At 37.0% G+C, this 15,959-nt stretch overlaps 1 protein-coding gene across 5 annotated transcripts in view; it reads right to left on the bottom strand.

The window, feature by feature from the left end:
• Positions 1-485: 485 nt before the first annotated feature.
• Positions 486-15,959, bottom strand: part of TAX1BP1 (Tax1 binding protein 1) — a 65,941-nt gene continuing 50,467 nt past the window's right edge. For all 5 annotated transcript variants that reach the window (XM_075493065.1, XM_075493068.1, XM_075493070.1 and 2 more), the window contains 4 exons: positions 12,803-12,977; positions 12,309-12,457; positions 2,277-2,362; positions 486-1,622 (listed from right to left, as the gene is read on the bottom strand). In XM_075493065.1, coding sequence (XP_075349180.1) covers positions 1,421-1,622; positions 2,277-2,362; positions 12,309-12,457; positions 12,803-12,977 — 612 coding nt within the window. In that variant the 3' untranslated portion in view covers positions 486-1,420. The remainder of the gene's footprint in view (positions 1,623-2,276; positions 2,363-12,308; positions 12,458-12,802; positions 12,978-15,959) is intronic.

Genomic DNA, 15,959 nt, shown 5'->3' with positions numbered 1-15,959 from the left:
AATAATATGATAACTCATAATATTTTGGTTTTATAGCCTGTTCTGTTTCCATATGCTGGTGAGCTATGGTAACAAAAAAAAAAAATTGACAAAATATTCTTTCAGTAGTTCCATGCCTTACCTCAGACCATCTCTTGACATGTTAAAAAAGTTCACAGTTAAAAAAAAAAAAACAACCTAAGACTTAAAATGGAACACGAGGACTGATGGAGTAGCTGCTACCCAAGACACTGAGATTTATCTGTCATCCAGCTTTTAATAAATCCTGCATTGAACAGGATATTGCACGTGTTCATGAGAGAACTGCAGACCACAGAAGCTACTCAAAACCTCAATCCCCGAGTCTCTCTCTCAAACAAAGAACAGAAGTAGAGGTGAGCAACAGTTTCTTTGTCATACAAAGCTGAAACATCATTTCTGTAACTATGTAAAGCCTAAACTCTGTTTTATTTCAAAATGAGCAGCAGGAAAAAAGGACCACTGACTCCATGAATAATTTTGCTTTTAATGTAACAAGACTACTGTACAACAAGTGGAAAGCAAATTTACTTAATACAGTTAAAGTAAATATAAAATGTTTAGATATACACACATTTTTACTTACTGGAAAGAAATAGATAAAATTAAAACGCAGAAGGTTTTAAAAGCCCTAAGCCAAAAGGAACACAATTCACTGTTGTGAAAATATAACAATATTTTCTACTGAATGCAATTGCAACATAATGGCAATGATTTTTTTAAACAATTACTTTTAGGCATTTAAGCACAGCAGTTTCTTTCAACTCAAAAATACTGCCTTAAGGTATAACGTACTAATTGAACATTATCCCTTAAGGCAAACATCCTGTATGTAAGACTGAAGTATTTGCCATTCCTTTTGTTGCAAGCATGTAATCTCACAGTACATGCATCTACATTTCAGAAATGTACTAGAAAACTATATTTTTCATAGGGTAAGTAATGTAACTTTCTGATTTAACTGTTACTCAAAGAAAAACTACCCAACTTTGCTAGGAGAAACAGCTGTTTATTACATTTTTAGACATACCTCAGTTATGGTCAAGAGAAACCCTAGGGGTTTTGGTAGCATTTTTACGTAGCTGAGGAGCATCATGAAGCTGGTCTCATTTTTTCTGAGGCTGAGTCACTCCTGTGTCCTTACAAATTCCACTAAGTAGGGGAATAAATAGCTACATACACAAGAAGGTGGGGTTTTGTGGGGTTTTTTTAGTATAATGTTAGGTAGAGAGAGAAGATAACCCAACAGCAGCTTACAGCCACGATTTGTCACGGCTCCCATTAGAGTACATTAGCTTTTAATCAGAAGTTTGCACTGTTACAGGAAAGCTGCACTGGTTTTGTTCCGTAGGTGGACTACTCAAAGGTGTGGGTTTGTAAGCTACACTGCAAAACAAAGTATTTAATCAAAATTTAATACGTTCTGATCAAAGTGCGTCTGAACATGCCTCTCAAACCCTTGCTGATCGTAGTCAGGCGGGAACTGCTCACTGCACATGGGGCACACCTTCCAGTGACTCTCAACGTGTTCCTCAAACTTGCTCTGATCGTAGTTAGGTGGAAACATCACATCGCAAAGAGGGCACTTCTTGTGCACATCAAAACTTCATGAGGAGGTGGAGAGAAAGAAAAAAGGAAACAGTTATTTAATCTGTTATTGCAGAATATCAAAGTCGGATCCTGTTGCCACCAACGTTAAGAGCTTTACTACAAACTTAAATTTGAGCAGACTGTGCATCTAAGCAAGTATCATACAGCTAATTTAAAGGTCTTTGCTGAAAGTGCTCAATAGTTAAAGTAGTTTTACACAGGAATTCCAAAATAACCTGGCATTTTAAAAGCAACATAATTTTGACATAATTCCAGCTACCACTGAATACAAATCTATTGAATGTCTTAATGGCCAAGCAGTTTCATGGGAAACCACTCTCTCTGCTCATAAATGCTTGCTCTTAGCAAACATAGCACTTTATAAAAGCTCTAAACTTAGGTTCACAATTAGGTTGGAAAGAGAGAGGAAAAAACAAAAGTTACTCATTCATTTACTGAAGAAATTGTCCACGTTCTGTCAGAATAAGGTATAACACAAATAGTCTACCCAGCCTAACAGCATATTCTCCGACAGTTAACGGTAAACCAAACACTCACTGAAAATGCTTAATAGTTTTTCATCTCCATCCCCCCACCCCTGAGTAAATAAGTCCAGTTATATAGAAACCTATCCATGCCATTAAAGACCAATAAAAGATAACATTTACCTGGAATCAAAGCAGAAACCTGTTCCACGTTCATGCAAGAGAAGACTTGGAGGATCAGGAGCAGAAGGTACAGTGTTGTCATCATCCTATGAAAAAAGAGGAAATATTTTAAATAATACCCACTAGAAACAGCTTTTTTCTTTCCCCTCCAAATACATTTTTGTTACCAAGCATAAACATGGATGAAATTTACCTTTGGTTTTATAATCTCTGCAGCATTAAGTTTTACTTCAGCGTACAAAAGAGACGTGGTTAATGAACAGGAAAAGCGAAACACAGGCTGCCTTTTGACCATGTACCTAGAGCAGAAATCTGTGCCAGTACTGCTAGAATGCTTCTACTAACACAGTAACGAAGGAAATGCAGGTCACCTCACTGCTCATGCCTGGGGGCCAAGTCGGAACAGAAAAACCTGTGTTGAACTGAATGCAGGGCATCACACTACAGACCATAATAGCGTTTTATCGAGAGCTCAAACTCAAAAATAAATTCTAGACAACAGAATGTCAAGTCAGACTTTAAAAAGCTGTCAATTTAAATTTCAGCAAGGGGAAAAAAGAAAGACATTGATTTCGATTCACATGCTTGCCCCCCAACGGTCAGTTTTGAGTGATCTGCCTATGCCGCTCTCACCAGCCAAGCATGTCACACGTTTCACGCTGCCGTCAGGCTCATCAGCTAAATTGCCCTGTTTGGCTGCTTCCTCTCATCAGCTCTGTCAGTTGTGCTCTCCCTTCACAGACACTAACAGCACATAAATAGCGGCAGCAGGCACTGATGAGGATCGCTCTGCTGACGGACAAGCAGGTTTGCCTCAGAGCTTCTCTCGGGTTAGGAAGGCAGGTCAGCCTCCAGGGAATACGCTGCTGCTCCTCACTTCCCACAAGAGAGAGAAATCTGCCGGCAATGGGAAATTCTCAAGCAGAAAATGAAGAGCACCTACAGTGACTGGATTTTAAGAGTTCCCTTCTGACAAGCGAGGGGTCAGAGCACTTCCATTTTGCAGGTTTTGGGGTTGGGCTTTTTATTCTGTGATGACATTATTACTAATTAAGATTTAAGTAAGCACAGTGATGTAAGCAAACACAATTAGGGGAAGAAAACAGCACAAAAGGAAAATAAGAAAGCAGGAAGAAAATCAGAACTGTGTTTGTAAACCCATTCTTCATGCAGTAGAAAACTATTTACTATACAGCATCTTGCTTCTATTCTGCTATTAGATAATGCAGCACAAAAGCTATTCATCTCAAGGTGGGAATACAGGTAAATTCAGCCAGATTTTTGAAACTCCAACTCCTAGTTCATTTTTCTTTTCATCTCAAAGATGCCTTACATGCAAGAATTATGAATTATCTAGCAGATCTTCAAAAATGGATGCGCAAGGGACCATATATAATAGCATACATGCTATATGTTTTATACAGATAACCAATACGTATATTCAAACATATTTCATTTTTAGGCTAACATACTTTGTCCTTACAAAGAGTTAATGGCAACAAGGCAGGATGGGAAGATCCCTCAATATTTTTCCTTCTCCTGACAACAGCTGTTTAGTTTCAACCATTTAACATTTCCATTAAGCAGCTAGTGGGGCTTGCTGTGACAGATGCTAGCAACAGACATATTTTCCTGTCTACCTTGCTTGCTTTGCACCTGCAGTAAAAAGGGCATATGGGTTTTAAAATATTATTTGTTCCTTTTGTCACGAAAGAGGTAGGATGTATGTGTTAAAGAAGAAAAACTATTTAAAGTACTCTTGTGCTACAATGCTACAGCTTATATAGTGCCAAAAACATGACAAATTTGCTGAATACCAGACTGTGAGCAGATCAGGACTTATCTGAGAAAATGAATGCGCATCTTCCTTCAAAAAAAGTTAGCCACTACAAACACAGGCCTAATTAACATTTAAAACCTTTAGAAAATACTTTCTTATAATTCTTTACTGTTTGTTGCTCACTCATTCTTCAACACAGGGTATTTTTGTCACAGCACTTGTATTAATACTTGGTTGCAAGTGACAAGGTGGACGAGGTACTTCTCTGGTGAAAGGGCTCTTCAGCCTCAAATTCCTTAAGTAAGATTTATTTAGGACAGATTAGCAGACCCAATGACAGATGCATACATTATTCATTATATTAAGGGTTATTAATTTTAGTTGAATAAGCAGTCAGGATGTACCAATACTAAATATTAACTTGGTGTATAAAGGCATTAACCAAAATTATGTGGCTAGCATGATGCAGATGGGTCTCTCTTCCCATTCAAAATTGCTGATGCATTCAACAAAACCCAGCTTTTAGAAAGGGTCTTTACACTGACCTGAAAGAAACCGCTAACCTGAATGCCCAACTGTAACAGAACACAGAACTCCTTCCTGAAGTAAATCCACCTTCCATACAAATGTTAGGATACCACAGAAATTTTAGTTTCCCTAACAGAAAAGGAAACCTCTCTGTCTTTTTGCACGCATTACACAAAAATTAAAGTGTAGTGAGTGGCAAATGAAGTATGTTCATACAACACTATTCAAGTAGAATTGATCTTACCAATGCCCTCCATCCATTTCTATTAGCTGTGTCAGCAGTAGACTGCTTTAGCATCAGCTTCCCTACGTTCATATTTCTGCTCTACTACCACAGTCCAGGGGAAAGTAAAGATTTTAATTAGAATCAACAAAATGCAAACTTATTTATATGAAGGTTTGCCATTTACAAAATTTATTTTAAAAAAATTGGCACTGCCTGTCCACCTTATATAAAGCTTTAATAGGTTCGGTGGGGTTTTTTAGTTTGTTTTGGGTGGGTCTTTCACATTAATTACTGTCGTTATTTTAGTTATTTGTTCAGTATTTTGCTCCTCCCCCCCTTTTTTTGTAAAACATTTGGGTTACTGCTAGTCACTTGGTAAGATTAAATTGTTTACATCTTTTGTCCTTCCTTTCAGCTTCTAGCAAGTGTGACACCCTACCTACCATGTACAAATATAACATTCCTCCTCATTCCTTTGATTTGAAAAAGAGTTATGATGCTTTCCTCTATATGGGCACACGTGCACTGTCCTGCATTGCTGCCTTGTAGGCACTAGCTTCAACAAAAGGCATGCACAAGTTATTAACAGTTTAAAAAAAGGCTTTTCTGATGTCAAAGTAACATTAAGTTTGGTATGTCCTAAGAATATAGCCTTCTCATGACCCAGTTCGATTAATTGTAAAAATCATCCTGTGTGTTCCTTATAGTAGCTTCTGACCTGTGCACCATGTAAGAATGGCAATACTAAGCACGTATTGATATTATGCTGTTAAGATACAGAAAGCCTGTCTCTTCAGTGTACTTTTGCTCCTGGCCAAGTATATAAAGATCAATTCTTAACCTTTTGTTATGCTTAACCCAAACAAGAAGAATGCAAATCTCTATTGAGCATACCTCAAAGTGCATATTACAGAGATTACTGTGTAATTAAAGGATGGTCAAACAGTAACAATGAGAACTTCATCTTAGTCTGAGAGTATTTCAAAGCTATTCTAATTACAAGTCACACTAAACAGTATACAATCACTAATAACTAAAAATTCTCATGCACGGCCCTGGGGCAACTTGGAACTTCTGGAAAACACAGAAAGTGTCCGATAGTATTGGACTCTGACAGCTGTCTATTTCTGTCATTTCAGATGGACAAAACTCCTAAAAGTGTACCCTATAAAGCAGAGAACTATATGAAGGGAGGACAGATCTTACTCATCTTGGATCACAATCACTTAATGCCCAGTTTCTTCCAGCTAGTATAACCAATGACACATTCTTTATTCTTATAAATGATGTTACATATGCTGTTCAACCTGACATTTAAAAACCAGTCACTCTCCCATGGTAAAGCAAACCATCCTCTGAAGACTCAGGAGCCAAAATGAGAAGTCTAGTTGAAGCTGCTTTACAGAAAATTTGACAATAATTGCCAGGAGGCCAGGCCTCAATGGCTCAGCCTATGCTGTATTTTAAGCACAGGCATCAGCTTACTCTCAAGACCCCACAGTTGAGTCATCCAAGTTATCTGGACGGAAGCCCATACTCTGTATTTTGAGAAAGGGACAGTTTAATCTGCCCTTTGTGCAGACCCAGAGCCAGCTTTCTTGCACTCCAGACTGATGACCAGGGACACTGCTGCACATACTTAGTCTAAGACCTCTACAGCACCCTGCAGTGATGTAACCAAGATATGTGGCCTCAGGTCCTTACAAAAAAAGAGTCTGACAGCATGCACCCACAGGCTGGCACTGTGGTTATGTAGCATAACAAGTGCCAGGCCTTCTGAAGTCAGAAGTTTGGCTATCTAGGTTAACAAGTTATAAAGGATGCCTTTCACATCATGACTTAACTAGTATCACTGGACTGTACCTCTGACCCTTTAAAATTGCCACAAGTTCCACAGATTACGTGAATCATAAAGATAAATATAGTATTACACAATAAAGCATGCTAAAAAACAGGGGGTTTGCCACTAGAAGAAGAAGGGAAAGCCAGACATTAACTGTCAGAAATAAGCGCAACTCACCCAGTTTTACCAGAACTAACCAATTTTGTCTCAAGTACTGCTTTCACGACTACAACTGTCACCAGTTCCAAGACTGCCAAACAGAAATTAGAAACAAAGCCGTGTGACACTGTACAAAAACCATAGACTTGAACAATCCCCGTCTCCGATTTCTACAGATCATTTTAACGTGCCACAGTAAGCGAAGCAATACCCATCTTAAGCTTTAAACAATAAACAAACAGCCACACCGCTAACAGGCGGCACAGGTAAACTGGAAAGAAGAGTACACACATTTTCTTTCTGCGATTCAGCTCTGCTATGTGAGTGAAATCAAATTCTTTTAGGTGTCTCTACCTCTCTGCAAGCAGTCTGGTCTCCCAAGAGGTACCCAGATACCAACTGCTCCCTTTATGTCTATCCTATACAAAAGATAGTAATTGGCTGCCAGGGTAAGAACAGGCTAATAAAGTGTAGTGGGTTTTTTTTCTAGAAGAAAGGCCATTTTGGATTCATCTCAAAAAATATTCTGACCTGGTTGTCAGTTGCCAAAAGTTACACCCCCCACCCCCCACAAATTTACTGTGACTAACAACATTGTTTAAGAGTCTCAGGATAGTTATTCTGGGCTTACTGCCAACTGTAATCAGGACTACATTTCTAAAACTCACACTTTAGTATTAAAAAAAAAAAAAAAAAAAAAAATGTATGTTTTGTTTATGGATCTTTCCCGTACATACTTGCTTCTAGAAATTATTTGCTCCAAATGATTCCATTTTGGTCAATTATGGGAGCATGAGCAAATGGAAAGTTAGTGCTGAGTAGATGACGGCAGGAACTTGTGGCAAGTCAACTATTCTACATAAAACCACCACTGTGTGCATGCTCATCTGGCATGATTAACACAGACCAGCTTATCCCTCTCCGAAATCACGGTTTAATTGGCCTAAGAGTTCCAAAAGGCAAAGCTATGAAGAATTCTGGAAAGTCTTCGAGTCATACAAAACTGATGTTTTTTCATGTCAACCAGAGACATGGAAGAGCCCATTCCCAAGGAACAAATTTTGGGAAAAACAAAATCAGAACACAACAGCAGCCTTAAACAAAAATTCTGATGCATTTGCAGATGTATCCTTACTTGGTCTACAACTCAGAGAAAATGAAGCCAGTAAAGGCAGCATAAGTTTCAGTATAGCAGGAGTGTCATCATCACCTGATCTTATACTGCTACTCAAGATAATGGCCAGTAACAAAAATGTCTTTACCAAGAAGTAGCAAGGGAAGCCCACTGCACTTGGGGTAAGAGCAAACAGCGTTCTCCTTAGGAATGCAGAAACTAAGTTCAGGTCACATTAGGAGCAAATGCCTCAGCAGAAGGCTCATCTCAATCATGAGCTTGAGAATTTTGTAACTTACCAGTAGGAAAGATAAAATGACTTTGTAGAGGGTTACAAAGATAGCAGCTGTACTTCACAGAATTGAACATCAAATCATTAGTTGCAGGTACAGAAGCATCCCCAGGAAAATAATTCATGCACAACTTCAGCATGAAAATAATCCTCTTAAAGTAAGCTTAGGGCATCTGTGATGTCTTTCCTTCTACGAATGGGACTGGTACACACCTTATCACCCATCCAGTACTACAGGGCTATGCAAAAATCCTGCCTCACTAGGCCAAATGTGCTCTTAAGGAGCATACAGAACTTCTGACACTGGAATGAGAAAGCAGCAGTGAGTGAACAGAGACCAAGCTCGCACCCTTCTTCCCGATCACCAGCCAAAAGGGTAGTTACTATCTTGTGCCATACCTAATCGATTAATGTAATTGAAAGACTCGTATTTCCTCCTTGGGATAGGTAGAGATCAACCAAGGCTGTCTCACAGAGATTTTTAAGAGGTGTATTGCTAAAAAGTACACATGATGGCAGCCACTTTAGCTCAACAGGCTGACAGTTTTTCTTCATTGGAAAGGGAAATAGAGCAGAACCTTTCTGTTGATGTAGAAAACGATGGTTGACCCTAACAGTAAGCAATTTACAATTCTAATGACACAGAATAGAAACATGATCTTTTTCATATATTGCAGACAAGGTACCATGAGTTAGATCTTTTCCAGTACAAGACAAAAAGCATATTAAATGGATCATTACCCAGGAACACAAGATTCCTTTAGGCAAAAGTAAACTCAGCACCTCAAACGAGTCTGTTGCAAGACTGATGAAGAAAAAGTTTGCATTAACAAACAAACAAAACAAATAAAAAACAAAAACACCTTATGAAGACTTTTCAAAAATAAGGAGACACATGAGATTCCTGTACAGAAGGTTTGCATCAATTCAGACAGGTCCAAGATACTTCACTAAAGAGGACAATTTCAGTTCAAGTAAAGGAATCAAGTTTTACCACCAAAAAGAGAACTAAGGAGTCTTGACTTTCTCTGGATTTGTCTTGCATTCCCCCTAACACTTCTCCCCCCCCATCATCTCATGTTCTCTTCCTGTTTAGTTGGATTAGTGACCAGTTTGCAGGCATATTCAGGCTGATTAGCCAGCTGTCGGCTGCCTGTTAGAACAAGAATTTAAGGTCTCTCTCTTCTCCCAAGCAATTGTCAAAAAACCTGTAGGAAGTCAGTATCTAACACCTCTACCACATGTCAAACGTGGCTGAAGTTAGCAGAAAAAAGCAAAAACAATATCCAGAAAGAAATAAAAAATGAGGGCAAGAAGGCAATATAAAAATCTGAACAAACTGGAAGAGAATTCCATTTTGAGCAAACGCCAGAGTACAGACGAACAGAAAACGGGTACTCCACTTACATCAATTCACAGCACAAATAATCCTGTATGAGTTGTTTAAGTGCTGGAATGGTCCAGTGAAGGCAAAGGCTTTAAAACTCAACGACTATCAACAAGTAGAGTGGAAATGTACAAATGGCAAACACACAAATCTAGAAAAATTCTAGATTCTTTCCCTGGTGCTAAGGAAGACATGCTGCAGTTGGAAACAGAGTAACTCAACATTTACAATGAAAGGAGGTCAAGGTAATAACAGTTGCAGAGATATGGCTTGTAGGTTTGAAGCAATTCTACCTAATTCCCTGTCCAGAAAACACTTCTGGGAGAAGCATTCAAGTTTTCTCCTCTGTCATCCAGATAGTTTATGAAGTTACTCAACTGCACAGGAATGTAAACAGCAACTACAGCAGGTAAGTTTGGTTTGCTAGACCCCCTCATAGTTTGATGACCTATTCCTAAGGCTAGATGAATATCCTAAAGGAAAGGAGGTCCCATTTCTGGCCTTCATTCTGTAGAAGGAAGTCACAAAGCTTTTCTCACATGTGTGTACACACTTCCCTACTCTCACCTTATAAACCAACAAAAGCCTATTTCAGTCATATCTGAAAAGTATCTTTACAGTTGTGTGTATACAACCTTTACTTCATTCTCCCATGTATCATAATATTGGCCCAGGGCCTCAAAGATCTGTCATCTTAGATAAAAAAAATGTAGACATGTTCATCATCATAGGTAAACCACCACCAAAACAGCCATGAAGTGGTGGAAGTGACTACAACACCCTCAAGTTCTTAAACTAATATAACGTGTAGTAATAGGAATGTGGAGAGGAAGATGACAGAAGTCCATACAATGGTAATATTTTAAACAGTGCTGCAAGACTACCAAGCCTTTTCTTCTGGGAGGGAATCAATCCTCCTCCAACAAAAGGCTCTACATCTTACTGGTTTAAAAATGCACAGAATTACATCTTAAACAGCTTATTTTAAAAACCGGTACAACAAATGGTAATCTCTTCATATTTATCATTTTATATTTGCTGTTTCTTCTGCCCAAACGACAGGCTCTCCTTTATTATGAATTGCCTAGATATATGGAATTTTTCCCTGGTTATTTCTTTAAATACTGCATTATAACTGTTTTATCTTTTGCATATTATTAAGTCTCTCTAGAAAGATTCTTGCAACTACTTGTTTCCATGTAAATTTGTACACTACACATACAGTCTATATTTGGGAGGAGTAGGCAACTGATTCTCATTTGAAAGTAAAAAAATAAAGATATAAATTATTTGATTTAAAGGCACCTTTTCTCAAGTTGAACTTTATTTAAGCCTGTTATATTCCATCTCATTACAAAAATCCAAGCTGTGTCAGCAAATGAGCACAAGACTCTAGCACTGTTTCTCTTGGGTTTGCAAGAGGGCAAAGCACATAGATCAGAAAGAACACCCTGCTAATTAAACTGAAGCAGATGACTAAAGAAGAGAAGAGCTTGTCATATGTAATATCTACGTCAAGAATGATCAGATTAAATATGCAAAATGTGAAGTAAAGGTGGGCAACAGCATTAAGCTCACATTCTAGATCTCGAACAGGCTGCAAAAGTTCTGACAGTTTCTCTAATTATTCACAGTAATGGACATCGGGGGCAAAAGGCAGGAGGGAGAAACACATTTTTCTCCATTATAGGTGCTGAGCACCAGGGCTAAAATCATGCCTGTCTGAACACTGATCAGTTTCTGCAAAGGTTAATAGCAATTAAATGTGGCAAACTAGACTAAATGAGAAACAGGTCATGATACCACTGTACTTGCAAAGAGCACAATACTTTGCAGAAAGGTATTTCTTGTTTAATATTTTTGAAGGTGCAAGAGTACTTAGAATAAGAAAGAGTAGTAAGTCTGTTCCTGTTCAAATGAACACATACAGTCCAGTTTATTACAGAAGCCAATCTACTAAAATAATTTTTTTATACCAGAATGTGCAAGTTAACTTTCTAAAAAGAAAAGCTAACCAGTTTCCACTTAAAACATACAAAAAGCCCTAAAAAAGAAATCAGTGAGAATCTGTTACTTTCAGTTTAATCAGCTTTAGATAACAGTCAACTAGCTCTTCCAAATACATGTCTAACAGCAAAACACATTCAAAATGGAAATTAATAAATACAGATTTGCAAGAGACAGAACAAAAGATTAATACATTAGAATGAAGTATCTTATACGATACAAATTTTCATTCAGCATTTAACTGAAAATACTAGTATCAGAATCCTTTAGATTTTTATTTGTTTTATTACAATTTAGTTCCTACACACAAATTATAAAAGGACTAAGACGTGGCTACATTTTGAGCCCTCATTTTACCACACAGGAGAGAAAAAAAATCAGAATGAGTTGAGATTACTTGGATTTTTCTACTTCAGTATTTAAAAAGATTAAGAAGCTACTGTCCTAATACCAAAACAAGCTGTCAGTAACTCAAGAGACTGGGGGAACAAGTATATTATCATCAGCTGATGTGCAGAGTTTTCTCCTTCAAAGCAAGCAATATTCACCTAAAACATTGTTCAGGGAAAAGAAAAATCAATTCTGGATTTACATAACAATAAATCAGGTTTATCAGATACTGAAAACCTATGTGCAACTCTTGATTACTCATTAGTAAACACATCAAGGAAAAAAAAATTAAAAAAGGTAACTTGCATTGCTATCCTCAGGATCTTCTAAACCATCCGGCCGACTAAGATTGCGTGAAGGCTGACTACACACTACATCATCTTCTAGCTCCCAAAAGGAAGTTCTAACAGGTGGTCTTTGGATCTCATCAGGATTAAAAGCGCCATCTGCTCCATCTGAAGAAAAATTAGTTAGAGCATCTTTGTTCAGCAGAGTTTGTATTTTGAGATTACAGATGTGCTACCTTATATTTAAAAATCAAGACTTAAACACATTTTTTGTTTAGATAATATAAAACAATAGAAGAGAAATCACCTTTTTCAAAAGGTGTTTCTTTAAAACTTTGTTTACCTTACTGATTCTCATCAGTAAAATAAAGGTACTTTAATAAATTCTCTCTATCAATAAAGGCTCTGTACACCAATATAAAGATAACTGGTACTTAACCTGCATTAAATGAGCCATTGCTTTTGAAACAGCGAGAGAGAAATCAGTGGGGTGGGGGAATGGAATTTACTTACCTCTTCTTTCCTGAATTGCATAAGGGTTTCCATATTGCAATACTGGTAGTCTGCTTGGCACTGCAGGAACCGGTCCATTTTCCTCCGAATACGGGTTGCGAAAATGTAATGTCTGTTGTGAAATCTGTCCTTCCATCATCCTTCCAGCTTGATTTCCTGGTGCCCTGCCAAGTTCCTAAATAATGCAAAGTTTAAAATGTAATTAACCTATGGAGTCCTAGCAAAGTTTGACATGTTTATGAAATATTTAGATGTGTTTTTAAAAATACATCTGCTAACCTTCCCACTGTCTTTTCGTCTTGCTCTAGTGCCAAATATACCATACATACCAAAAATAGTCAATGAAGAAAATACAAAGATCTTTTGAAGACATTTTTTTCTCTTGTTTTGTCATCAGTTAATTCAAATTACATAAACAGAACTGCCACATTTTTCAAAAAATATCTGCATCCTTTTTAAAATGAAAAAAAATCACTTAAATAGGTAAAGAACGAGTGGATTAACAATAACAACTAAAGATAATGTGCAGTGAGAAAAGTTTTTTAAAGTTAAAATTAAAAATAGAATAATTTTTTTTTCATATCATACCATACCATACCATTCAAGAATGCACCATTTTAGTATGTGAAGTACATGTATGTACATACTTGACATAATTCCCTATGAATTCATGAGTGGCAGATACATTAAGAACTATTCAGTACATTGCACTGGATCCTTTCTGATATCTAACAGCAGAACATTGACCTACATGAAGTGTAACTTATCATTAGCTAAGCTGAGCTCAAGGTTGTCACTTTTGGCAGGAAATGAAAAATGTTAGAACAAACTTTTGCTCAATGTCCTTCACATGCACACACACACACACACACACACAGGGAAAGAAACCAGCATGGAGAATTTAGAAGCAGTCTCGTGATTTCTACAATATAACCTCCTTAAAGTTCCCCTTACTTGCATACAGAGTCATGCGTACATGTTAAGCTCTGTACGTTATTTGCAGACGTGTTAGATGTAGCTGTGTTTAAAACTGGAAGAGAATTACTTTGTTCAAATGCAGAGACCCTATCAAACATAACTCGCCTAAAACTATACCTACAGAGGCAAAGATCCATTACTTTTCCTTGTTCTCAGTTCCTTTAAAAATCGATTTTTAAATATGTGATTAAATACGTTAAACTGGTTGGAATGATTTTGTCCTTGTTTGCGATTCTACTTGGTGATCATGTTCCACTTGTAATTATTAGGGGGGTTTTTTTAGTTGTTATTATTATGTCAAAATATTTCTATTACGATTATACCAAATATAGCCAAAAACTCCCTTGTCCTAGTCACTGCTAACACTGCTGACATTTTTGCATGTTTCTCCTTTTTGTGAACAGAAAGAAGAAAAAGGAATGTTTGGGTTTTTTCAATTAATATACAGTATTATCTACAATGTTGAGAAGTGGTTTGTGACTTGCAATGACTGAAGATATGAGAACACTTTCGAGCTGCACTGTAAAGCAGACTTAACAATCCAGTTGGTACCTTTTGTTCTTACATTCAAAAGAGACAGACTGTACTCTATAAAAAGATTACAGTCTAAAGGTAAATCACAGGGAGAGCAGAAAAAAAGATAGCAAAGTAATGAGATAGGTCAATATGTTAAGCAGTGGTTTCTACATCAACAGCATGAAGTTGTCAGCTTCTTACTGGGCACGAGGGAAAGGGTAGTTTGCAGGAGCACCCTGAAGAAAATATTGTTACTCAGGAGAAATCTCTCTCCAAAACATAACAAAATAGCATGGAAAAAAGTGCACAAGTATGCACATTTGAAAACGTAACAGAAAAATGATGAAGCATGGTCTCACAGATCAATTCACGGTATTTGAATAGGGAAGGAAAGACGACAGAGAATGGTACATCAGGAAAGATCTGGAAAAGATCCTGAAAGCATAACAAGTAACTCCTGATAAGTGCCGTGGAGGCTGACAGACAAATCAATGGGCTGGGAAAATGCTGTGCATCCAACACCACTTTCTGAATGAAAACAAGGGAGAAAAGGTTTCTCCCATCAAGGCCAGAATGGGCTACAGCAAGTGTGACAATTCTATCAAAATTCTGGGCAAGCTTTTTAACTTGATGGACAGCTGGAGGAGACATTACAAATACTTTACATCAACGGGATTTAGGTAAACACTGGCATAGCAAAAATTTAAAAATGGGTCAGATTGATAGAGCAAATTGTCTTCAATCTGGACTATAACGTAGGCATGGTGGTCACACCACTAGCAATCATGCGAAGGCCCCTGAATAGATATGTAAACTCAGCATTAATTACTAGACTGATGGATTAATTCTCTATTTTTTATAACATTCAGACAATTGATTCTAGGAAGGAAAACTATTACTCAAGGTTGATATTTTCTATTTATATTAACAAATAGAAATTAGTGCTATTTTTCACAAAGGTAATCCAGACTAGGTTACTCATTTCAAATAATATTTATACTACAAGCATCATATGGAACAAAACTGCACTTGTACTACTGTCTAATTTTTAAAGTGGATTTTAAATCCATGAGAAGTTGTATTTTCATACACAGATTCCAAAGTTATTACACTTCCTATGACAAATATTTTGCCCTCTATGAACTTAATAAGCAAAGTTCTAATTCATCCTTCGTCCTCCTTCTTTATATCCTCACCTACTTTATATATACATATACTCACAGTTTAGCAAGGGTATGTATGGAGCTTACTTCCAAAATTCAGTGTTTTCATCCAAAATATAAATTTTTTTAATCTATTGAGGGGCTTAAATGGCCTACTTTATTTAATTCTGTTATTTAAATATTTGTATCAGAAAGACATTCTTTCAGAAAAGCTCAAACAGAACTCTTCAACAAATTAATATACTTAAAATTCTAGATTCTTGCATATAATCCATAGAGATAGTAATTATTATAAACTACTAAATGGTTTTTATAATTTACAAACCGTTAAAACTCTAAGCCAAGATATACGTTATAAGACAGTAATTAAAGTGACTTAAGTATAGTCAGTGCATCAGCTGTAATTCATCCAAAGAAAAGTCTCTCTCATCCTTCCATTTAATAAAAAGAGTTAAGGGAAAGAGAGCATGTATCCCAAGAATATCCAGAGGAATATGCCA

This window comes from Mycteria americana, chromosome 2, assembly GCF_035582795.1.
Source record: "Mycteria americana isolate JAX WOST 10 ecotype Jacksonville Zoo and Gardens chromosome 2, USCA_MyAme_1.0, whole genome shotgun sequence".
Lineage (NCBI taxonomy): Eukaryota > Metazoa > Chordata > Aves > Ciconiiformes > Ciconiidae > Mycteria > Mycteria americana.
This window is presented reverse-complemented; position numbering and strand designations above follow the sequence as displayed.